Source organism: Botrytis cinerea, chromosome 5 (genome assembly GCF_000143535.2).
Source record: "Botrytis cinerea B05.10 chromosome 5, complete sequence".
Taxonomy (NCBI): Eukaryota; Fungi; Ascomycota; class Leotiomycetes; order Helotiales; family Sclerotiniaceae; genus Botrytis; species Botrytis cinerea.
In genome coordinates this window covers 2,241,138-2,266,184 of record NC_037314.1, presented here as the reverse complement: position 1 = coordinate 2,266,184, position 25,047 = coordinate 2,241,138, and the positions used below count along the sequence as shown (strand labels likewise).

At 43.9% G+C, this 25,047-nt stretch overlaps 7 protein-coding genes across 7 annotated transcripts; 4 read left to right on the top strand and 3 right to left on the bottom strand.

The window, feature by feature from the left end:
* The first annotated feature begins 262 nt into the window (after positions 1 to 262).
* BCIN_05g06580 (hypothetical protein) lies at positions 263 to 1,555 on the top strand. The gene is made up of 5 exons (XM_024693140.1): positions 263 to 684; positions 741 to 933; positions 982 to 1,088; positions 1,138 to 1,286; positions 1,343 to 1,555. The coding sequence occupies exons 1-5, from the start codon at positions 291 to 293 to the stop codon at positions 1,484 to 1,486; spliced, it is 987 nt and encodes a 328-aa protein (XP_024548925.1). The 5' UTR covers positions 263 to 290; the 3' UTR covers positions 1,487 to 1,555.
* A 1,289-nt stretch (positions 1,556 to 2,844) lies between these two features.
* Positions 2,845 to 4,340, bottom strand: BCIN_05g06570 (hypothetical protein). Its single transcript, XM_001559503.2, has 6 exons — positions 3,994 to 4,340; positions 3,786 to 3,871; positions 3,525 to 3,729; positions 3,349 to 3,455; positions 3,143 to 3,300; positions 2,845 to 3,091 (listed from the first exon to the last, which is right to left on the bottom strand). The coding sequence occupies exons 1-6, from the start codon at positions 4,287 to 4,289 to the stop codon at positions 2,960 to 2,962; spliced, it is 984 nt and encodes a 327-aa protein (XP_001559553.1). The 5' UTR covers positions 4,290 to 4,340; the 3' UTR covers positions 2,845 to 2,959.
* A 1,719-nt stretch (positions 4,341 to 6,059) lies between these two features.
* Positions 6,060 to 7,547, top strand: BCIN_05g06560 (hypothetical protein). Its single transcript, XM_001559505.2, has 4 exons — positions 6,060 to 6,375; positions 6,431 to 6,723; positions 6,778 to 7,099; positions 7,156 to 7,547. Exons 1-4 carry the CDS (start codon positions 6,178 to 6,180, stop codon positions 7,486 to 7,488), a joined length of 1,146 nt encoding a protein of 381 aa, XP_001559555.2. The 5' UTR covers positions 6,060 to 6,177; the 3' UTR covers positions 7,489 to 7,547.
* A 991-nt stretch (positions 7,548 to 8,538) lies between these two features.
* Positions 8,539 to 11,117, bottom strand: BCIN_05g06550 (hypothetical protein). Its single transcript, XM_024693139.1, has 6 exons — positions 10,772 to 11,117; positions 10,383 to 10,720; positions 9,897 to 10,334; positions 9,779 to 9,839; positions 9,425 to 9,708; positions 8,539 to 9,346 (listed from the first exon to the last, which is right to left on the bottom strand). The coding sequence occupies exons 1-6, from the start codon at positions 10,943 to 10,945 to the stop codon at positions 8,635 to 8,637; spliced, it is 2,007 nt and encodes a 668-aa protein (XP_024548924.1). The 5' UTR covers positions 10,946 to 11,117; the 3' UTR covers positions 8,539 to 8,634.
* Positions 11,118 to 13,251: 2,134 nt separating this feature from the next.
* On the top strand, positions 13,252 to 14,927 carry BCIN_05g06540 (hypothetical protein). Its single transcript, XM_001559507.2, has one exon. The coding sequence runs from the start codon at positions 13,314 to 13,316 to the stop codon at positions 14,736 to 14,738; it is 1,425 nt and encodes a 474-aa protein (XP_001559557.2). The 5' UTR covers positions 13,252 to 13,313; the 3' UTR covers positions 14,739 to 14,927.
* Positions 14,928 to 15,713: 786 nt separating this feature from the next.
* BCIN_05g06530 (hypothetical protein) lies at positions 15,714 to 17,065 on the bottom strand. The gene is made up of 3 exons (XM_024693138.1): positions 16,753 to 17,065; positions 16,525 to 16,627; positions 15,714 to 16,466 (listed from the first exon to the last, which is right to left on the bottom strand). Exons 1-3 carry the CDS (start codon positions 16,870 to 16,872, stop codon positions 15,844 to 15,846), a joined length of 846 nt encoding a protein of 281 aa, XP_024548923.1. The 5' UTR covers positions 16,873 to 17,065; the 3' UTR covers positions 15,714 to 15,843.
* Positions 17,066 to 21,525: 4,460 nt separating this feature from the next.
* Positions 21,526 to 24,538, top strand: BCIN_05g06520 (hypothetical protein). The gene is made up of 2 exons (XM_024693137.1): positions 21,526 to 22,583; positions 22,631 to 24,538. The coding sequence occupies exons 1-2, from the start codon at positions 21,630 to 21,632 to the stop codon at positions 24,470 to 24,472; spliced, it is 2,796 nt and encodes a 931-aa protein (XP_024548922.1). The 5' UTR covers positions 21,526 to 21,629; the 3' UTR covers positions 24,473 to 24,538.
* The last annotated feature ends 509 nt before the right edge of the window (positions 24,539 to 25,047 follow it).

Genomic DNA, 25,047 nt, shown 5'->3' with positions numbered 1-25,047 from the left:
AGAATATTCATCGCTTTGTTGTCGGAAACTTACTTCCTGACAAAAGTCCTACAGTTCCACAGGCATTCAAGATCAAGTTGTCGTTTCGATTATACACGGCAGCTTAATTAATCATCACTAATATTAGCATCGCAAGTCGATCAGTATGTATCGCAATTACCCACAATATTCTTCAATACTTGAGCCTGCCGTTAGCTTCGGAAGATCAACTGACTTCTTGGATTGTTTACAGTACATACATTTCTATTCAACTGCAAACCTCGAACGTGTCGAAGATTTCAACTCCCAAAATGGCTGTTCTCGACAAACTTCCAGGCCTGGAATTTTATTTTGAAGTCAATGGAGAGAGACTTGAAGAGTATGATGACGACGAGGAGGTAGAAATTAAACCAGGTCCGGTCGGCAAATATCAAAGTTCAAGAACAGTGGCTAAATACATCGAGGCTGTTACTGGTGCGGCTTTCGGTATTAAATGCCATATATCATCTGGTTTCAAGATGGATTCACCAAACCTCTTCATAAAGGTGTATGCGGACGGTAATTATGCCGAAGGGAAGGTGGCTAAGTACCCTTATCTAGAATCTACTCTCACTTTCGACGGACCACTCATCTTTTATCCTATGTCAGGAGGCAGCGCAGAACGGTATGCGAGGCAACATTACAGGTTTTCTGAACTTGATATATGTACGTTCTTCCACTATATTGTTAACTCTATCGACTTATTTGCTAAATATGCGAAGCAAGTGATGAAGCTCGGCTCTCGAGCCTTAGCAAAGACAAGGTGAAGGCGGAAAAAGTTGGCACTATCGAGATCAAGATCTGGCGTGGATCTGAATCCACACCATCAAGACCTAGCGAATATGAATATCGGGCCATCCCCGGAAAGTTTCATGAGAAGGCGCTGAAAGGCCAAGCAAAATCCCACAGTGTTTCGTATGTTAGGCCATGATTATGCACTCGCGGGTCAACTTACGATCTTAGATATTCACCGGAGACTATTATTCCTGCACAGAATTACGTCCAACTAACAAAACTTGATGGCGAAGACTATCCCATAGCTATTTACAAGTTTAAGTATCGGTCCAAAGGTACATCAGACTGCAACAGAACTCGAAGGCATTGCTGATATAGACATAGAATCTCTCAAGCAATTATTGATTATTGAGCGAACCCCCGAGCCGGAAGAGAGCCCAACACCAGATCCTGCGCCAGATATCAATCTTGTTAGTTTGAGCGCTGCTCAAAAGGAGCGCCTCAAGGCATTTCTACGCAACGAAGGAATTGCTGTAAGTAGTATAGTGATAGTGATATTAAGGCATACATAAGCTAATACTTTTTGTAGATGGGTCGCGCTTCTAATACCCCCGAGAGAAAAATCAAGCGTGAGAGGGATAACGGTGAAGGAAGTTCAAACCAAGAACGAAGAAAGAGATCCAGAACAACGGAGATTGTTGATCTTACTGCAAGTTCTGACGAAGAAGCGTGATAGTGGAGCCACATCTACAAGTTTAAAACAACGGGGATATCATTTGCATTTTAATCTGGGGCGTTTTCAGTTTTCTAGTCAATCTTTGGTTTGCCAAATATACCCTGGTCATTTATGAGGTATGGGAAGATATTCAATGGGTTTGGTGGCGTAACCAATGGGGAGTAAAAACACTTTCATGGCGCAATGGCTCAATGGCGTCACATCAACTCGAATCTAGATTTTTCTCTTTATGTGCTCTTGCAGAACTTTACTAGATTATTGAATTCAATCTGCCATATCAGAAAACCAATAAAGAGTAAATTTGACAACATGAAGTTCCAATATGGAAAGCTACATCGTCGCCTGCAGTGCAACTTCCCATCGAAATTACATGCCGCAAGACAAATTTAGTGCGAGCTACTCCATTACCATATTTATTCGAAAGTTTCTCAATGGAATGACAACATAAGAAGGTTCAAATAGCACTATTGTCTCATCGATCAATACTACAGTTCTTCAAACTCTAGCTCATCACAAATCCGCATCTCCAAGTCTCCACCTGGCCTGGCACCCACAAGCGAGAGAAAATTTTGAATGTTTTTTTATTTTATACATAACTTCTACATCAATTTTCTCATATTAAACTATTATTGAATTATAGACATCAATCTAGTTTATATCTGCCGCCAGATCATCATGAGATAAGAATCTGGTAGGAAAAGATAACGGTGGGGATCGGGATCGAGAGAGGTAAGGGGTCCGTCTGTATCATGGGCCGGGTGTGCTGTGCTGTGCTGCCGCTGCCGCTGCGAGGATGTTTGAAGGATTCGATTGCCTGGAGATTTTGTCTGTAGCTGCTACATCGGCTGTGGAGTGGAGTGGAGAATGATGGATTTGGTATTGTTTTATTGTTGTGCTTCTTCTTCTTCTTCTTCTTCTTCTTCTTCTTCTTGTTCTTGTTGTTGTTGTTGTTGTTGTTGCTGTGTTTGTTGTTGTTCATGGTAGGTTAAGAGAGGTTCTGGTGGAAGTCTGGAAGTCTGGAAGTTTGGAAGTTTAAAACGGGGGGTTTTTTATAGAGGGGGTTTTTCTGTCTTCGAATATGGTACTTGAGGGTATATCACAAAGGCTTGTAATAGATGCCTCAAAGCTATCATATTTGTCATTGCTGTGGATGTTGGAATGGATGTGCATTTTCCAAATGGTTGTGTGGATTGAGGTGCTAAAGAAATGAACTTTCATAATTAGTTGGGCTTTAGCTAGCTAGTATGCCAGAATCAATAAGCCTTAGCTATTTGACCCGTTCTTGATGCAAATGCCGAGTTATTATCATTGACGTTAAAACGTCCCCGGCCTATCCGTAATTCAAAGTTGCGCGATGGAAAAAGTCTTAACACACCCCAGCTGACCCATAGAAGCCCGAAAACAATCGTTGAAAACGCCGCCGTTTATCTTTTAAAACCCTGAGACCTCTTCTGAATATTCGCTCATAATTCAGTCCGAATTGTCTCCTGTCAAATCAATCTCCACACGCTTGCCTCTTTTTGATCGCTTGTTGGTCTTAGAATCAGTTTCCTCTCTTTCCCGCTTGATCTTTCTCTCTCCTTTGGATTGAGCTCCATTTCCCTGGTAGAGATATAGTTAGCAGTGGTGCGAGAGATGATAGATTGAACACACCATTAAGTTTCCTAGAAACTCCTGAAGCTTAGCTTTCTGGGTTGCATCAAGGCTCTCAAAGTCAAACGGTCCTGAAGCACCATTTGAAACTGGAGCAGGAGGTGGAGAGGGGGATGGTTCTGGGGTTCTCTCGAGTATCAAGAGAGACTTGAGTGATTCTGCGACTACTGTTAACTTCTATGAACTTGCTACAGGGTGTTTCTAACCTTTAGACCTGTATTTGAATTGAAATATAGCGATTGGATAGTCTTTCCCGTCTAGGAAGCTCGTTCGGAAGTGACGACTTGCAATTATAGGTTGAGGAGCTCCTAGTCTAAGGTAAGTTTATTCGTTAGAATATATTCATCGTCTATCAGAATCTTGGTATGCGGCTGATGCTTACACAGTACCGTGCGACATAGCTCGGCCCTTGAGCGCCTTTTCGTGAACCAGCATTGATTTATCAACTGCAAGATTCATCCTAAGGCGATTTCTGCTAGCCGATGGACGCTCTTGACTTTTACGATAAACTTTTACCATGATCTCTCCAACAGCACTCAGCCGGGTTGCATCTTCTTTTGAAGATGCCAATTTCGAATCATCGGTGCCTTCGAAAAGGTTAGTAAGAAGGTGCTGAATTCTTCTAGAAACAACGTCTAATCACTTGTGATTATTTCGCCGAACTTGAATGGCATCATGAAAGCTTGCCTGTTATCCAGCTCATTTTTGACACCTTTTACTTCCATAGTCCTAGATAGAAGGTTAATCTATAAGCATAGGAAATCGAAAAAAAATCATAGCCATTCAACCAGGGAGTACCCCATCACGGAGGACTCCAGGAGAAAGCTGCCCTTCAAGATTGGGATGCTCACAGAGGAATGTCTTTCTTGCCGCCGTGTTTCGAAACAACTTTAATCCCATCAACAAAAACATGAAAGGAAACAATCGGAGAGTCAAGTTTGTATGCTTTGGTTATCTCGAGTTTGATATAAAACGCTTTGCCGGTGGTCGCTTCAATATATTTGGAAACCGTTTTGGAAGCTCTATCATATCCTCCAACCTCTACAGCTGGGACATCCTCAGGCTCGTCGTCGTCATACTCTTGGAGAACTTGGTCATCGGTGCATACTGTAACTTTGACCCCACGAACGTTCTCGAGGACGGCCATCATTAAGTAACAAGAAATCTCAAGAAATCTCAAGCCACAATAAATCGCGTCGAGATTTATTCAATAATATTACTGATTTGTTGTTTGATTGAAGTGTAAGATTGAGATTAAGTTATCTAAAACATAGAAGACGAAATGTGCGCTTGGCCTAGATACTCAGTGCCTTTTTGAGTCGTGGGGAAGAAAATGGAAAGGTAAGTGTTTTCTGTAGAAATTTCTCGGTGACCAAGGTGAAGGGTGGTAATGAATAAGAAGCAAGTCGCGCTGTCACGTGCTGGTACCGAAAGTGCATTGCAAACGAAAGTTGATTTTCTGTCTCCTTTCTTTTACACTTCGCCAATCCTGTTATTTCTCAGCTCTATATGGATGTTGAAATGTTTATTCCCCCCTTTTTCTCCTTGAACCACGGAAGCATTGGAGAGAGTTCCAGAACTGTTTGGGGACATTGGAACACTTTGACTTGACAAAGAATTTACTGTCAAAAAGGTGGTTGGAGATGTACCAAAGAATATGGTTGTTAATTTAATGTATGTCATCAGTGAGCTTCCCATGATTGTATAAGCATTTGACTAAAATTTCCCACGGATGGTGTGTTGACGCCTCATGAATTGGTTGTGGTGAGCTTAAGCTCTCCCACTATGCTTCTTGAACCTCAACTCTACTCTATGGACACCGAGTTATTGTGTTATGCAGGGAGTTTTAGTCTTGTAGGAACGAGAAGCTGACAGGTCTAGACCAGTGCATCTCAGTGCCGGAAGTCAAAATAGTCTTGCCCTGTCCGCCCAGTGGATTAGCCACGTGTGTACGTCTAAGGCCGACGCATTCATGAGTCTCTAGAATCAGTTGCCACAAACTTAACACTTAAAGGGTTCAAGTTCGAGATCTATCATTAATCTTCCGGGCGTTTATATTTGAACTCTATCGTAAATATTCCGAGTGGTCGAACTTCATCAAGCCTTGTGTCAATTCGTTCAAATCTTGATGCTTCCCTGCGTGCAGGGTAGTACTTGACGTACCAATAAAACTCGATTTGAATTGGATACAGGTGTCCTGTCTCGACTATATTTCACATCGTTTCCTTTATAAGTCATTTAAAATTTGGATAGACTCCGAAACCGCTTTCGCCTCTTTCGCCAAGCCACGTCGAAAATTACTGGCGTTTTCATATCTTTTCTCTAGAGGACTCCTAGTCCAGAGCTCTTTCTCGTTTACTCGAGTCATGGCATGAAAAACAGAACATTGCGGCATTGAACGGTAGCTTCGGGTCGGTTCGCACTTATCGGAATTGTTGAACCACTCAACACCACCAGCACAAAGATCAGGAAAGTAGCTTTTATAGCTTCGGCCACCATTACAGAAAAGGCCACAATGGAAAAAATCGCGTGCCTGGTTTTCTGTAGCTCCGGCGTCCAACCAGAAATGCACTGCGCACTGGGCACCTTCCTCTGTGGCTTGATCTAATTTTCGGAGGATCAGCAGCTAGCAAGCGGGGTCTTGACGCACGTCTCCCCCCTTAGTTTGACGGATCGCCTGCTTTTTCTTTATATTACGGAGAATTTCAACTACCAGCTCGGTGGAATTCCTATGATTGGCCATACGACCGTAACGTGGAACTTAAAGGCCAATCCCGGCATATGTTCGTCTATTGATAAAAGTCATTGACGTGCTATCCACAATGCTTATGTCCGAAAATCCTCATTCAAACCCCTCAACAATGGAGGGATGTGTGTGATAGATCTTGTACCCCATCCAGCCGCCTCATTGACTCGCGGGCAAGAGTATCGCATTATGAATTTTCATATAACGGGACTCAAGTCCTCAAGATCTGTTTTGATGCTGCTTTTCTCTTTTTAACGGTTCCGTTATACCAGTGCAACTTTCTTTCATCATGTATATCGACATCACAGCCACATTGGACTGGCCCGTTCCTAATTACGTCAACCCCGAAAGATACGGGCCATCCCTCTTCATTGTCCATGGAGTATTTTACCCGATCGTGTTGGCCATGCTGGCAATTCGCATCTATACTCGCTTGTACATATCAAAATGTTTTGGTTTGGATGATTGGTTGGCTCTTTTTAGCATGGTTAGTATCTCCAAGCTTCTCAGATGACTCGAAATAAATTAACGTAGAGTCTCAGATACCCATTACTGGTTTTGCTGTCGTGAGCATTTTTGTTGAAACATATGTTGGATGGGATGTCCACGCTTGGGATGTTCCCTATGATTCGCTTACCCTTGGTCTCAAATGCATCTACACAACGCAAATTCTGTTTACTCTGGCGCTCACTCCTATAAGAATTTCCATGCTGTGGCTTATTGCTCGGTTGTTCGAAAATGGAGCTCCTAAACTTCGACGCGTTGCACAAGGGGTTATGATATACATGCTCTTGCACGGCTCTATTTTCGCTATTACTTTGACATTCCAGTGCAGGTAAGCATCGATAACGACACCCAGTTCAACCTCACTTGACTGACTATCTTTAAGACCAGTCTCTGATTACTGGGCTGTTTCCTTCAAACCCCAGCCAAATTGCATTAACCAAGAAGTCCATCTCCTCTTCACGGCCATCTGTAACGGAATTAGCGATTATATAGTTGTGATTTTACCAATGCATACAGTATGGAAATTGCAACTGCCCACCAAGCAAAGGATATCTCTCTGCATGCTTTTCGCAATTGGCTTCATCGCCTCTACCGCAAGTATCGTTCGGACGGTTTACGTATGGTACTCTACGTCTAATTACGATAGAACCTGGACCGCATATCCCGTATACATATGGAGTTCCGTAGAACTCTATCTCGGCCTCGTAAGTATAAATTCTACCACCGATTGACTGAATATCTTTCCTAACCAACCATCCAGTTTTGCGCATGCACGCCACCAAGTGTAGGCTTCTGGAAACTCTACTACCCCAAGCTCGTTGGTACTTTCAACCGATCCGAACAAAACACTTCCAAATCGAGTAAATTCTGGAGCTCGAAATCCGGATCCAAACAAGATCGAAGTAACTCACACGAACTTGCCGATACGGACGACGAGGAAAGAGGTATCGTTATTGAGCGAGGCGTCACAATCGAGACTTACAATTATGCGAAAGACGAATCTAAGGGAGTCCAGGGATCTTGTACGGTGATAGATCAATCGCCTCAGCTTCCCAGTTTCTCTTTCAATAATAATCATCAACGATATCTATAGTTTTAGTAATTTAATACCAAAGTCATTTTTGTTCACATTTTTCCTGCTTCTACGGAGCAGAGCGTACAGGATATTCCCGAGCATTTTCGAAATTCTACACTATCTACCGAATATTCAAAAACAGAACCCTAACACCTTGGGCTGTTTTTCCACCAACATATACCCTCCATCGCCTAGTTTCTCTCTATATATAAAACCTCGGCGAATACTTTTCGACCCTTAACACGCGACCTCCCCATCCATTCGACATTTGTCACGAGAACCAGGATACCAGCTTCCTAGACCAAATATCTTAGAAAGGTTAGAATCTATCTCCAATCACCAAAATAAAAAGAGAAAGATGATGAATGATAGATCCACAAAAACGCAAAGCCGAGAAATCTGCGTCAAAAGTGGTAATCCTACAAGAAATGAGTCACCCAGTTTCTCCATATCCACCTCATCAAATCCATCATCTCGACCCTCAAAAATACGAAATACAAACCTACCATCTATCATTAATCTATATCCACAAATCCCTCTTCATGACCCAACATGATACATCTGCGAACACTTACGATTTTCTGATCCATCGCATAACAGAACAAGAATTCCATTCCACACTACTGCTACAATCCCATCCTACCCCCTCGAGATAGATTTCGAATCGTAGAATACACGATTCTTTGATGATTTCCTCGCAGCGCGAGGCGGTGATGTAAACGGAAGGTAGTAATTGGCGAGACGTGCATATTCTACATTGTGTGCAGAGAATGATAGAGCTCTAGATATACATCATAGAACACTTAGAACGTTTGTGCAATCAAATTTATATTGAAGTAGAGGAGCAAAGATTCCAAGAACTCGGATTTCGTTTCTATCTTGCAGAATTATCTATTTTCTACACTCATTTCGAGAAAAAAAAAAAAAAAATTATCAATAAGAGGTATCTGAACAAAACCCATCCATCTTCGTCATGATATGATAGACCAGAAATTCAATCCCTAAAAAAAATATGAAATACAACGTAGCCAGCTCCAACCCTCTAGTTCATTCATACTTATAACGCCTTGATAATCTTTTCATTCATCCAACATCTTTTATCTTCTCATAGAAAGTAATGTCCCGTTTCTACCTGCGTTAAATTCAATGATATTCGTCTTTTCTTCAACAACCATTCGAAGCTCCACCGTTCCCCACCATTCCAACATTCGTTCCCACAGCCAAACCATTTAGAATTCCCAAATACTCAAACTCCCCCGCTCTAAAATTCTCCTCAAAGCCGTCACCCGTTGAATATCCATTTTCTCGGCCAATCCCTTCAAACTCCGTTCTCGTTCCCATCCCCACATATCCTCCGTTACCCCCTTCTTCGCTCGCCCCACGCGTCCCCAGTATCGTCATTCTACTCTCTTCTCTCCTCGTACCATTCGCAAAGACGCCTCTGGCAATCGTCTTCAATTCTCTTTCTGTCCCTCGCGCACCCTCCCAAACCCCCGCCAAAACCTTCGTGGCGCCTAATCCCAATCTAATCCTATCCCTAGCCATCTTCCACTCACTCGACCTTTCGAGATTTCCTCCTCTTTCCCTGTCATCTCCTCTATTGTTATACACATAAGCACAGGCACTGAGATTTGCGAGTGTTGCTTTTGTAATCCCACAAATACCGAGAGGCGTGTGTAGTAATATTGAACTAGGAAGTGCATAGAGATTCATGGCTGTTTGGGCTGCTTCGATGGTTTTCTTTGTGTGAAGCCAGCGGGTGAGATCTTCGTTGCCGGTTGGGGAAGAGGTGGATGGTGGTGGTGCACAGCGGGAGATTTTCTCGAGTGGTGAGTGGTAAAGGCGTGATAGGGGACGGTGGATAACTACTAGAAGTCTGTATCGTTGATTAAAATTTTGTATTCACACACAATCGATTCATGAAAGGAAGTTATTGAAAGTAACTTCAACATACGTCTGCAGTAAACTTTGTGCTTGAAATAACAATTCATCGACTTCCTCATTCTTATCCACCACCCCTTGTTTCTCCACTGGTAAATGGAGTCTCCAATTCACAAGCATAGCATCGGCATTTGTAACAGCAGGCTCTAGATTTTTGCCCGTGATGTCATTGATGCTAAGAATTGTACCAATGATGCGGACAAGGTCAATGAGGTATGTAAAAGAGGAGAATACCGGGATCTCGTCTTCAAAATCACGGGAGTCATAATCTGAGAGAGTGCGAGGTTGCGGAATGCTCTAAGAGAAGTTCAGAATTTTCAATCGTCACAACTGTAACAGATGATGTTAGGCAAGTGGAATGACTTACTCCGCTCTCATATTCATAGTCCTCACAAGGCAGATCTACTTGTGTTTCAATTGCGGATAAACTAGAGTAGGTGAGTATATAATCTGACGCTGTGGTATTTCTCCTTAAGAGTACTCACATAAAACTAGACGCACAAGCAATACCAGAAAACACTCCATCAAGAACGTACAGGCCCCAAAAGGTTCTTCTCCAGCTCTCAGCTAATACCAGATCTCTTTCCATCTCAGCAAAAGCTCGATGATTCATCCCGAGCTCTAATGCCATGCATATATTTCTATCCAAGATAGCCCGTGCTTTTTCTCTTTCGTCTTCCGCGTGGACAGCAATGGCAAGTAAAAGTAAAGTTTGAACGCTAAAGCCATTTTGTGGCAAATTGACTAATTTTAGTTGGCTTAAAGCTATAGACCTGAACTCTGCTGATGAAAGATCAGGTGCATATAGCGATCCGATATATTGCATTACTGGAAGAAGGTTATTCAAAGAGTCTGGGTTGGATTTCAGTCTATTTAGAAAATGAGGTTTTGGCATAATATATGGATGGGCTTTGTGGAAGAAACTATTGGTCCGTCAGTGATAGGATATGAAAGAATACAGGTTGACAGACTTGTAGTAAAGATCAATCAGCCTTTTTGAGTCCATGAGATTAACGCTGTGTAATCTGGATGAAGAGCTACTAGGGCTTGGTGATGCGTCAGAAACTGCACCAGTCCACGATTCACTAGATGAGTTCCCAGCATGACTTCCTGCTGAAGTAGAATACTTTCCTTGATCTGTTATAATATACCGTTTTTCAACATGCGCTTTTGTCGAGTTTCTTTTTCTGGAAGCATTCTTGTATCTCATGCCTCTTCTTGACTTTGCATAAAAGCACGGCTTATCGTCTTGCTGACAACGACTACATGAAGGCATCTCTGCTCCGCATTTTACATGACGACTTCGACACTGTTCAATTATTAGTATGAATTACAGCAAAGAGCGACTCAAATATAATACCGGCACACATGCCAACGAGACCCTAACGCCGCCTCTAGGCTCGTGACTCTGAGTTGTAGTTTGGTGTTTATTCTGAACTTCTTGAACTGGTGTTCCAAAATCAAAGAACATCGAGAGCGGATCTTCTAGGACTGTCGGGGATGGAAATTGGGATCTTAATTCCTCGAGGTCCATGGCGTTTGATGGGTGGGGGGGGCGAATAGTCGGATGTTCGGATTAGAGTATAATTTCCATGAAACTCCACGCTTGAAGGAATGGAGATGATAGATAGAACTTTACAAGTTATACAAATTCCAATACTGGAAAATGTTCAAGAGTTGACAGTGACTGTGGCAAGCTGGTGATCCTGATAGCTACACCGTGAGGTAGACTTGAGATAATTTCATAGTTGATGAAGGATTGGTTGTGTATGATTTAATCCGCGATATTGAGCTAACCCCTGCTCTACTTCCCTGGCCAAAAATAAGCTTCTTCTAAATGTCAGCAGAGCGAAGCTCATGTCAGCGAAAAGTTTGAGGCCAGAAAGGATAGATTTGATGGATCAAGATCAGGCCAGGAAAGCAAAAGAGATTTGCCCGGGGCCATCAGAAAATCATTGGTGATTCTAAGCTTGGTACATGCATTGAGAAGCAAGCCACCATTAGCGATTGGCTAAACATAGTGACTGCTTCCGCCATCGCTTCACAAGCCAATTAGGTCGATTCTGTCATTCTGCCATGCATCAAACATGCAGGATATCACTCAGAGGAATTTGAAGAGAACAGTAAAACCCGTTCTACGGTTGAAGATCCGGCGATAACTTGGTATTCCACGGCCGCGATTGCCGCACTGAGTAGTCATGGGTTCATCCTTCTATCATGGAATTGATACATACGCACCAATGATGATACGGTTCCACAAGAATTGGAGTACTATTGATTTGGAGCATCATTTTTTTGATTTGTAGCAGTAACCTCTTTTTCCGCGGAGGAGGATAGCAGGGAGTCGGCTAATGACCATTTATTCCGACAACACATTTAATGGAATGAGTTATAGCGTTGATAGACCGGATTTTGGCCTCTGCAGGCTTTTTAAAATATAGAGAAAATCTTGTAAGCCTAAGCATGAATATAATGTCATCCATATGTCTGAGCCACTTAAAAGCACCTGGAGATACACCACTTGGCTGACCATTAACTACAACAAGAAATTCTTCCGCGAGGATTCTTCAGCCTTCAGCCTTGTGGAAAATTCGAAGACAGGCCGCTAGAAGAAGGTTCCAAGGAAGCTATGCATGACATATGACTGTAAACTCAATCGAAGTTTCACTAGCCACTCAAGGCTTTCTTCGAATGCAACTGTAGAGATATCAAGCTTCAAGGTTACACAAAGAATAGCGAGAGAAGAAAACCCAGGTATCAATGCTGTAAGCGGTAAAATGTCTTCTGAGCTATGTAAGCACATTGCATGGCATGCAGGAACATTGGCAAAGTTTGTAGAACGAAGATTCGTTGAAGAACGAGATACGCCTTGACAGAGCGGGAAACGAGTAACTTATAAAAAAGCTAGAAGCTCCACCAATTGGAAATGTAACAAGATGTGTAAGATCTTATCTGACGAATTCTTACAAGTTTATGAGCTCCTTCTTGGGGCCGAGTTGATTTATTGGAGACGAAGTCTGCAGTGGAATATCAATTCCGGTATGTGGCTGCTTGCACAACCGTCAGCTTACACTTTTGTATTTTACTAATCGATTTTGCAATTTGTAATGATCCTAGAATTGACCAAGAGACTGGTGATCTATTACGACGGTACCCTCGAGCAATTCGCGGGATATGAGCCTGAATTCGACGGGGTATCAAACTCAAGCTTCGGAGATTGTGAAGGAACCACACAGCGGTAGTCTCAGAGATCCTTGACGTCAATGGGATCAAGACAAGCTTATACATATCAGAGCTGTGCACACCTTTAATATGACTTGAGAGATAGTAGCTGAGAAGATCTTCGACGCTGGCCGTTGTTATTCTAGCAAAAACACGCATGCCAAACAAATAAGGCAGAAAGACCATTTTCAAAAGGTATCGAGTGCGAATGAGCGAACTGAATACTTGAAAGGGCGCACATCAAGCATGTAGAAAGAAGTGTGTACAAGCGTATCCATCCATATGCGTAATTCATTGACACAGATTGGCTGGTAGTCCCAAATTATAGCCAACTGCTATAGCAATTCGGAGAAGACATCCAGATGGATAAAACCTCTGATGGTTGTTTTCAAAAACAAAGATGGGAAGCAGAATAATTCTCGAATTCCAAGTGACGTGACACAAAATGACTAATGTAGTAAGGTTCTAGAAATCCACAGTAGCTTCTGACGCCAATCCACATTTGATATTAGCGCAAAGATCCCAAAACGGAAGGTCGGAGAATAACCTCGGTATTTACGTCAACACAAGCTTGCATTCTTGCAATTAACATTGCATATCGTACCTTCTTCCAAATCAGCAAATAACTTTCTGAAGACTATTGTATGTGAAATATATACACGCCATTCAATGCCCTCTCGATGACATCCAACGATTTTATCCTCGCCCAACAGCGCCTTACCGCTCGTCGTCAAGCTCGCGAAGTAGCAGCCCAAACTCATCTTAATCGACGACGTAACACCGCCATCTCCCAACGAGTTTCCTCCCTCCCTTTTCCATTTTCTCGATTAGGGACTGCAGGTCTCACAACATGGGATACGATTTCCGGACGCGAAGGAACTCGTCCTGCTTTTCGAGTCGGTCAAGTGGATGCAGAGTTATTGGATGAAGAATTGCTAGACCTATTGAAAGGGCAAGTGGGAGAAGGCTTAAAGTATTTCGGTACTCATATACAGGATGATTGGTCTGCGGAAATAATGCTGGCTCTGAGAGCTATTCTTTTCAAACTCAGTATATGGGATCATGATGCTACGTATGGAGCCACATTGCAGAATTTAAAATTCACAGATGCGCGACACTCTGGACCCGTTTTGGTATCGCCATCGAAATGGCAGAAGAGTTTATATGGTCTCTTCACTGTAGGCGGCAAGTACGCCTGGACACGTTGGGAAAACTACCTAGTCGATTCAGACAATGGGTATAACACCCCCTCACCCCTTATGAGTCGACTCTCCCGTATCACAGATCTCTTAACGAATGTTCACTCCACCGCCGCCTTCGCCTCCTTCCTCGTATTCCTCGTGAACGGCAGATATCGCACTTTGCTCGATCGAATCCTACGACTCCGACTAGCACCCCCAACAAGCCAAGTCAGCAGAGAAGTATCATTCGAGTATCTCAATCGCCAACTTGTATGGCACGCATTCACCGAATTTCTCCTTTTCGTACTCCCGCTGGTCGGCATATCTCGCTGGAGACGTTTACTCTCCCGTGTTTGGAGACGTGCGAAATCAGTTTTCAACACATCATCCCCTGATGAGCTTTCCATCAATGAAAAGAAAGGCGAACTTTCTTTCCTGCCCGAACGTACTTGTGCTATCTGTTACCATGATCAAAATGCGCTACAAGCAACGGAAGAAGGCGTTATGGCTGCTGCTGCTAGTACCGGTGTAATCGGAAGTGCACAAACCGACATCACGAATCCATACGAGACGGTAGAATGTGGATGTATATATTGTTTCGTATGTATCGCCAGTAAATTGGAAGCAGAGGAGGGAGAAGGATGGACATGTTTAAGATGTGGAGAGGATGTTAAGGGATGCAGAGCCTGGAGTGGAGATGTTGTTATTGAAGCTCCAGCCGCGGCTCCAGCTCCCATTGTGGAAAAAGAACAAGTTCCCAAGCCGAGAAAAAGCGTGGAATTCCAAGATGACAGGATGAAAATTGTAGATCCAAAATCGGAAGATGGAGGTTCATCAGATCGCGATTCGCAATTGGGTCAAGAGGAAGCTTATGATGAAGATGAAGATCAGGGGTTGGAGGAATATGAGGATGAGGCTGAGTAATGTGCTTCTGAGTTTGGACAGGTTGAGATATAAAATCTAATGTTGTGGTTTGGAGGTGGAGATGGAGATAGAGATGTCGTTTTGTGAGGTTTACTGTTCGCTTGCTTGATTGATTGATTAATTGATACCAGTAGGGATGATATGGATGGTGTATTCTTGGAGTTTGGGGATATGCGGAAAATAATGGGATGGGTGGGTTTGGATGAGATGGGATGGGATGAAATGGAAGGGATGATGAGATAAATTTATAGAATATCTTTAATGAATGGATTCACATTATAGTTCATATCGTCTGGGGAGAAAATTCACTTGTGTGATGTAAATTACATACAGGTCATGTCACGTCAGGTCGTCTTCTATACTTTTACTTTTAACAATAGAGCATATGAATGTAACGTAGTGTAATGCAATGAATGTATGAAATATCATCCGTGAATCTAGTCAGTCAGTCTGTCTATGGGATAGATTATAATCTCATTCTCATCCCTCTCATCTACTCGCTCTCGAAGATAGATATCTCTACCTATTTCTCTCCTCTCATCTCGCATCTCGCATCTTCAACAATACAATACATACGAATACGAATGTGAGTACGAATGTCAATATCAATATCAATATCAATCAGTACGTTCCTCCTGGGTATCGCTTTCTCCCGTTCTCCCTCCCCGCCCTTCTCCCAAAAACGCCAGCTAATTTTGAATGAATACTTGTGTTTGATTTCTATACTTGATTTTCTGTGCTCGTTTCCTGAGGTCGTGTTGTGTGTGTGTTTTTTTTTTTCTTTCTTTTTTTCTTTTGTTCGTGTTGGTTTGTGTGTCTAGATAGGTGGGTGGGTGGGTGGGTAGGTAGGTAGGTAGTGTCTATCATCCATCCATCCGCATATCACCACCACACCAATTGGTTGTATTGGCATTGCATTATACCTCGTAACCACATATCTGTCTATGGGATATTCATCCGGGGTATTTTGTGTCGTGACGCGCTTACTACTCGGGGGTATTTTGTACCTTTTTTCTTCTTCGTGTTCGTTCATCTTAGTCTTGAATCTTCGTGTTACGTCTTCATCTCGAATCTTCATCTTACGTCTTCATCTCGAATGTACATCTCAAGCCTTCCCCTCAAACCTCTGCATCTCCACATCCGCAATCTGCAGCTCCCCGACCTTCGCAAACTTTCCTCTCCTCCCCCCTTTCGTTTCCGTCACCCACACCCTCAAACTCACCGCACCCTTCACCACCGCAAAAATCAAACAAATGCCCACCGCAATCCCAAATACATACGCGGCCACCATGCCATGCTGCGCAACCTTTGGATTCAAAAACGAGTACACATATTGATGTTTCGTCGCCACGGTGATATATGCCAATCCTAGATAACAAGCCAGGATGACGATGAGCCAGAGGAGATGAAACCAGGGCGGGGACGGGGTGCGCGGGATGCAAATTTCGAAGAGGGCGAAGAGCGAGTTGAGCCCGTGTTCGGAAATGTTGGACCAGGCGTCGAAGGTGGTGGGGAACCAGCCGACGGGGACCGAGACCCGGAAGATGACGCCCCAGAATACGATGGTGACGAGGATGGGGTAGCAGATGATGGTGCTGTAGTAGAGGGCGTGCAGGGCCTGGAGGGGGCGCGGAAAGCGCGAGAGTAGGGGGATGCCGCTGCGTGCGTAGGTGAAGGTGTGAAGGGCGGCGAAGAAGAAGTAGAAGGATATGCCCCAGTAGCAGAGGACTGTGGGGGGTTAGTATGGGGGGTTTTGTTTGAGTGGGAGAAGGAGGGGAAAACTTACTGGTGAAATAAGAGAAGCTGAATCGTGCGGTTGCGCCTCCGTTGGGCAATTGAGCTATTTCCCAAAAGATAGCGAAGAGCAGGACGAAAAATGCATAGAGGGACTAGATTGAAGGAATTAGTTATTGCGATTTATATATATACTTTACTTTCCCATCTACCCCTCCCTCCCTCTCTCTCTCTCTCTCTCTCTCTCTCTCTCTCTCTTGTTTCATGATAGGTAACTTACAATTGAAGCTCTAACAGCAAAAAGCGCCCATGGAGAGACCAACCACGAAGTAACAAATCGATGACTCGGGTCCCAGACCCCGTCACCAAATTTGAAGACTTGAAGTTTGTCGGTCGTCATGATGATTGGTAAACGGATGAATGATATTCGTAGGTAATGAGTGACAGGGAATGCGTCGGTTGTATCGTAAGACTGTCCGTCCAATCCAGGTACGCGGTAATATCGCAACCCAATGTATAATCAATAATGCAACACACAATCTTCCCGTCCTCGACTGCTCAATTCAAATGGTTCGATCTCCCACAACCCTCTCGTGTCGTTATGAAAACAAACAGATCCGTGTCCTTTTTCTCAATTTCCAAAAAGCAAATTCGATCTTCGAGACCAAATATTCGCGAAATGTGGTGATGAATTCTGTTTCGGAAACCCCTGCAGCATAGGTACAGATTGATAAAATTCGGGGTTGTAGCGCCCACTTTCGATCCCTGTTTTGGTGACAAGATAGGTATTCAATGCCGATGATAGTGGAGATGTGCCGGTGGATTTAAAATTGGGGTGAAAATGCTTTTTAATGTGTGCTAACAAGCAAGTACAGACAGAGTGTCTCGAGAGTATGGAGACAGGTATTAGAGAAAACATCCACGTAGCATGTTGGAAAATGGTTGGTCTGTTGGTCTGTTGAATTGAGGAATGTGTGATTATATTGTGGTGCTAACTTAGATGTATGTAATGAAATACCTAGACACAAGGTGGAAACGTTTTCCGATGTTTACTTGAAAGCAGGTGCTCCATTACATTTAAGCCGGCGCAACTACTAGGCACTTGAAATTCTTGATTTGAGAAAGCATAATTGGGTGGTGCATGTTCCCCATACTATAGCTCAGCTACCTGTCTTGGTGCCCGCAACTTTTTATATCTAGACCGGCGCTTTCTGTTCTACAGCTGTGGGATGAGATGGCATCAGTTCCAAGTACTCATGATAAGTAGGTAAGTTGTATGATTTGATATCGTATCTTGTTGAATGGGTATTCGGTCTTTTTTCCCAACTATCGAGTAAGGATTTACCAATAGTTTGAATTATTGGGAATAGCTCGAGAATTTTATCTCTCTTCCGACATTTTTCCTTGGTCGAGCCACTGAATAAGAATGGCTTGGAGAAATACTGGGAAAGGAAAAACTCAAGTCCCACTTACCAAATGTCTGGAGTGCAAAAATTGACATGCCAGACAGTCAGACCAAGGAATCATCATTCATGTAGTTTGACATCTCGACGTCCAGATTGCGTTGCTTTCAAGTACCGTTAACAGGGTGTAATTTTGGCAAGTCTTATCTCGCCTGGTCATCAAGAGAGTGCATTCTTCTCCGCATTCAGAGATTCCTGTGCGGAAATGGCTTTATATCTTTCGTAATGGCTAGGGTGAGGCTAAACGTGCCGAGATGGATGAGATAAGTTGAGGAAGGTCGACTTCAACGAAAGCTTGTGGGGGAGATGATGCTTTATGACGGCCCAAGAGATCTCAAAGAAATCGGCCCACTAGTATCCCATGCATAACTTCGTGAAAGAATTCCACAATTTTCTTCTCTTCAAATTGCGCCAATAGCTCCAGCAAGTATTGAGCTTGAAATGTGGGATATTGTGGCTACAATGACCTTAAATCTCTCATAACGTGGACTTTCGTATGTTGATAGGGTGACGGAACTCCTGATATCCATAACATCTTGCTTCTATTAGACTTGTTCCGTGTAAGAAGCTGTGGATATCAGCAAAATAGTGTGCTAGTATTCCATCAGCCTCCAACTGCAAGACATGGTCAATATTTGGCCCGTGGTTTCCATGGCTGAGTGCCCTTCAAATCTGGCTCACACCAACACGACCCAAACCCAATATCGTCGGAGAATAAATGTTTTCATGTCTTGTTTCTGCTGCGCAATATTGAACGTCCAATTCATTGCCGAGATGAAGGCAAGTCCTCCGTACATAGATCTTTCAATATCCGAAATTTAATTGAACGACAATATCGACTGGTAGATGATATTCGGAAAATTTGGAATGAGTACTAATAATCAACCGTGTCAGTGAGTGAAGACGAATAAGGGGCAGATTACTGTTAACCTTTTCATATCATCTCCGAAAGGCTATAATCAATAGGATCTTGCTGACTGGCTCTGAGCTTAGATTCCTGGAATGTTAATGAGCATACCAATTCACGATATTACTTTTGAAAGTCTGCGTGAAATTAGCCATGTGAAGGATCTAATGAAACCTGCTGTGCCTCGTCCGAGTGACTCTGGTTTGTCTCCAGTTCAAAGACAGGCAGATTCGAGAACAAACATTTGAAAACAGACTTGATCGTGAGATACTACCTTCCTTTTCATCCTCTTCCGACTCATGCTTTGTGTCCAAGTTTTTGACGACTAGACACTCGGTAAAGGTTGCAAATTCTCAAAAGGGTTATGCCAGTGATGTTATAGAAAATCCACATGGGTCATCATCCGAATCGAGTAACCTATCAAGGGTGCTGTCCGGGGGATCATCCAAATTGGGACGTCTGTGAATGGTCTGTGTGTGCATGAATTTTCGATTTGGTGGAGACTTGAAGATATCAGTCACAAACGCTTATGGCAAAGTAGGATTCCGCGCCTCCTATTTCTTGTCATACATTTATGTGAGTCTTCTCGTGCCTCGGCAAGTGATGGATGTTCGCGGTCAAGATGTCATAGGTAAATGAAGTTCCTACGAGCGGATGAGCCTCGACGTTTTCCATGAATAATTGGTATCTGAGAGTAGCAACGAGTACGCACGCCATAACACTCTGAGAGAAGAACGATGTACTGCTGCCCCGGATCCTTGTCTCCGTCTCCTCTCCGCGATTTTCAATGATCTACACACATGTGCAATATAGAGTCGCGAATTTTGTACGCACCTGGATCGTAAGTGCTAGACTCCGTGGACAACAAGGAAAGAGTAAGAGAGAAACGATGTGACATGTGGCTTACCCGTGAGCGTTTGTCTCTCCCAAAGAAAGCAACTTCTCCTCATGCCAGCCAATAGATTCTCCGTCAATGCTGAATTGAGCACAATAACCGACCAGCTTCTCCACCCACAAAATAAGCCGGAATCTCTTGCGAACGCGCCATGCAGATTTCGCGCGGGTGGGCATTGGACCATTCAATGCAGAGTGGGAGACAAGACAAGATAGATGGGGCGATGAGCGATGGGCGATGAGCAATGAACACAAGCCCAAACTCTAATTTCATTTGCATCTTCTCCTTCCGTCGATGTGCTTGTGTGTGTCGATGGGTTTGAGCACGCAGACCCGATCAATTCTCCATCCAGTATAGGATGGATCGGTTAGGTCGTGAATAAATTGTAAAGCTCATGGATGGATGGATGGATGGATGGATGGATTGACCAAGGGCAAATTGTTGATCTGGAATCTAGATAGTGCTGTGCGTACGAAGATGATTTGTATAAATGAATAGACCTCCCTAGCTCCTCGTCGGTGCATCGTATGTAGATATTATGGGTCGAAGCAATTGCAGCTGCCCTTGACTGGAGCCCATTGCCAAGTCGTCTACCCAGGGGAACCGTTGGCATTGATGGCAAATGATTTTCTCGCTACATCGTATGCGTCGATGCGAAAATCATTTTATTGATTTTATTGATTTTTATATTATTGCCTCCCCCCCTCAAGCCAGTCAATCGTTCGAGAATCCCGCATTCAAACGGTTTACGTACCTGGCCAGCCCAAAGATCTGCATCATGGTTTAATCAATGGGAAAGGAATGGGAAGCAGAGGACAGGAAGTAGAACGTAGAAAACATGAAAGAAAAATTGGAAAAGGCAGGCTAGGAGCGATGAGCTTGGTAATAAATACGACGTCTCTCTAGTATACTTCCTCTCTCCCCCTCCTCCGTCCCTCTCTCTCTCTCTCCCCTCCAAGATCTGCTTCTTGTAATTGTGTACGGAGTCTTATCACAGAGTGAGAATTGCTTCATCCTGCCCAAATTGCAATCAATCCACTCAAGGGTTTCTTTTTCCCCCAAGCTTCTTTACTTTTGTCAGTCTATCCACCCTGCCATCACCCTCGCCCGCCTCTCTTATCCCACCTTGTGAAAAGAGATACTATATACGCCGGACCGGTCCCAGGACGACAAATACAGCAACATCCACCACACACCACACGCCGTTCACCATCCATCCATCCATCCATCCATCCGCCAGTCCTCAAATCTTACATTCCTTGCTGTCTTCCCTTTCGTCCTCTTTCGAATTCCGCTGCACATTTGTTTTAATTCGCGACATCGAGACTTGAAACGAAAAACCTCCGCAATCAAAGGCGATCTCGTCCCGCGCATGGTCCCCTTGACTTAAAATAAATAGTGAAAGGATGAACCCAAATTCGAACTAAAATCTTCTTCGCTTCCCTCCAAAGCCTTGTGCGATTATTATCGATAGCCTTTCCCACTGCCCACCCGTTTCTCAACGCTACTGCGGCAAGTAGACAGTGGACTCTGACACAGACACCTCCTCGGTGGACTAGGGACCATTTGTAGGGGGGAGGGTAGACTAGATCACGACGGATTGGGATTGTCACACCTGAGGAAAGGTACCTTTTCTCCATCTTCCTGGTCTTGCACCTACCGCAATCTTTTGCTTGCTCGTATTGTCCGAATTGTGGACTTCTAGAAGCGCTGCCGTACACCATCAGTGGTGCGCACTGCATCAAAAGTATATTACCTCATCTACAATACCGTGGATACCAAGAATCTGGTCAATATTCACATGCAGCTAAGAGGCGCTCGCTACATTGAATCAACCCATGTAGGACTATCAATTCTTGCATAAGTCTTCAAGTAGGCAGGCTGCGGCAACCATGGCCTTTTACGACTCTTCTTCTGATCAAGAAGTCGGTTTTCCGATTATTCTCGAACCTGATGATGATTCACTTTTCGAAATGCGATTAGACAACACGAGGTTAAATAACGATACAATGAAGGAAGTGCACCATGTCAAAGAAGTCAAAAAAGTCAACGAGGTTGCAAAAAATCCCATGGTGCCAAAACATCCAATAAGTTCCATGCAAGGTGCCTTTGCAGAGTCGATGCAAGAGGCTAGCGACACAGCTCGAACAGCACCCAAGATCGGCGACGCAGCGACCCGACGAAAGATCTTAATTGATCAGGATGTTTCCGAAGATACACATGCTTTGCGATGGCAGAGGCAACCAGGTCAAAAATACCATGAATTGTGGAAACTGATGGCACAAATATCCTTTGGCATTTATCTACTCCTCAATGGAATCGCTCGAGATGAAGAACAGGTCATGTCAATATTACAGGGCCATGTGAATGAGGTAGATGGGTTTTTAGAGATGACGCTGGAGGATTTCGACTTGGCACAAAGTGATATTGAGGAGAGATTAAAGCACTTGAAACTTCCATTACAAAATCTCGCCATTTTTGATTCCATGTTGGAAGATCGAGCTTTTAGGTCGCAAATCGTCAGTGGCAATGAACGCATCGAGCACGTCATTGCACGCACAACGGCAGCCATGAAGGACACTGTTCTCGATGCGCAGCAAGGAATGGATGCTTGTCGGGAATTCACAATATACCTGGCAGGGCAGAAAGATAGTCGGACATGGCGAAAACAACGACCCAACATGGAGAGAGTCTTCGACGCAATGTGTGGAAATGTAGAAGGTTGGCATAAGGCTTATGTCTCGTTACAAACCAAAGGTAATCATCTGGGAGTTTCTCTCGGTCAATTAGGAAGTATTGTGGCAGAAATGGATCGGAGAGCGGGCAGAATAAGTCGGGAGTCAAGAGTAAGCTTGCAAGGTCAATCATGTCATTCTTGGTTAACGATGAGTAGTTCAATAATTCGTCTCCTATACAAGCACCAGCTGCTCCAGTATCTCGCAATCTTCGAGCTTCCATGATAAAAGAACTTCCCAGCGATCCGAGCCCTACAACTCCAGCATTTTCAACCGTATTGCCAGAAATTGCCTTGATACAAGACCGAGAGCAAACCCCGGAGCCAGAGTCAGAGCCAGAGTCGGAGCCAGAGTCGGAGCCAGAGTCGGAACCAGAGTCGGAGCCAGAACCAGAGCCGGAACCAGAGCCAGAATCTGAGAGTGAAACCGAACCTGAACCTCAACCTGAACTGTTATATACTCTCAAACCTATCACATATTCACCTCTTCTTCTTCCAACAACGTATTCTCCAATTCTTGCTCCAACAACTTACTCCCCAATACCTCCCGCAACGACACCAGTTCTTACTACGACGACACCAGTTCTTACTACGACGACTCCAGTTCTTACTACGACGACTCCAGTTCTTACTACAACGACTCCAGTCCTTCCCGCCACCACTTATTCCCCGATTCTCCCCACAACAACTTACTCTCCGATGCTGCCTCCGACAACTTATTCCCCATTACTTTTGCCGACCACATATTCCCCAATTCCATCACCAAAACCTTCACCGAAGCCCTCACCTAAGCCTTCACCCAAACCTTCGATCAACATCTCGCCCAAAACCTCGCCCAAAACCTCACCCAAGGCTTCTCCAGAAACTTCTCCAAGAAGAGAAATTCCCCAAGGATTTGTCCTCCAATCTGCCCCGGAAGGCAAGAGAAAACCATCTCTTCGAAAGCGCTTTTCTTTCAAGAATAAGGAAACCGAAACTGATAACGATACTTTGAAACCCCCTCCAAAATTACTCTCCGCCCCACGAATCACTTCAGTTGCGGAATCAGTAGTAGATCCATATCTGTATTTGAAGCCTGATACGGTGGTTCGTCCTCGTGAAAGATCCGAGCAGCGCCGAATTGAGCCTTTGGATTTATCGGCTGATAGAGCGGAGCGTCAGAGAGAAAAGCAACTTAGAGAGGAGCGTAGCCGAGAACGCGTCAGGGAAGAACGTCGCAGGGAAGAACGTAGAGAAGAACGTAGTAGGGAGTCAAACAGGGAAGAACGTCGCAGGGAAGAACGTAGAGAAGAACGTAGTAGGGAGTCAAACAGAGAAGAGCGAAGAAATAGAGATGAAAGGAGCAGGGATCGTGACAATGAAATCCGCAAAAGAGAAGAGCGTAAAGGATCAGGACCTTTAAGTATTCCCAGGCACCCCGAACTAGTGAAGGATTCACCTCCATCTCGTGGAGTCGATTCGGCATACTGCTCTGAATCAGATCCTCCAATTGCGATTCGTTCGATACAAGAACACCTCCCATCACCGGCATTTCAATCTCCTTCTTCGGCAATTTCTGCACCAGTTTTAACAAGTCGCGAACGTGAGATTCCGCCACCCATATTAACAAGAGATTTCATCCCATCCCCTCACTCCGAAAAGCAATTTTTTCGCCCCGTTAACGCATCCCCACATTCACCATTACAAAGACCATGGACTGCAGCTCCGATGCATCACCACGAGCGTGTGCCGAGCGGGTTATCAAGATCAATGGCACCAAGCCGTATGGGAATGAGTGTTATGAGCGATATGACGACCGTCACAATGGAAGATGGAAAGAAAGTCAAAAAGAAGAGAAGCGCATTTGGATGGCTAAAGAAAGCATTCAGTCTAAGCGAAGAAGAAAGAGCAGAATACGAAGAAAGAAAAAGGAGACAAGAACCTGATCCTTATTATGAACAGAGACCCCCAAGGCAATTTCTAGATGGAAAGAGGTTACCACAACCTCAAGGGATTAGATAGATAGAGAGCTTGATGAGCATAGCGAGCGTGCATTTTTCTTTTTTTTTTTCTGTGCAATGATACCCATTCTGCATATGTAGTTTTTTTATTTATTTTCTGTTACTGGAATTTCTAATGGCCCATCGGGTTTTCAGATGGGGTAGGATGCGCATAGGGAGCGAGGATATAGGTGATATTTTATCATGGAGTTAGTAAAGCGATGGTGTTTTGGTTCGGACATACTAAGCTTTTGTATAGCCGTTGAATATGTTGGGGGTGGAGAAGTTATATTGAATTGTCGCTTTGGTGGGTGGATGGAAGAGTTATTGAAAACCTGGGTTTGCACAGGAACCAGGAAGGGGAAGAGGTGAGATAAAATAGTTTGTGAAGAAAATATAGGAGAATAAGTCTTGAGATTTTGAGATCGCGAATATTAATGATGTGATTGATATATTTATTGGCTTTCTGAATTTTGGGGGTCTTGTTATGTGACGTGATGTCTGTGATACCTGTGATGTATATTCTATGATCCAATACAACTATTCCTTATTCCTTATTTCTTACACATAAGCACGAGAGACATATATATATAGCTA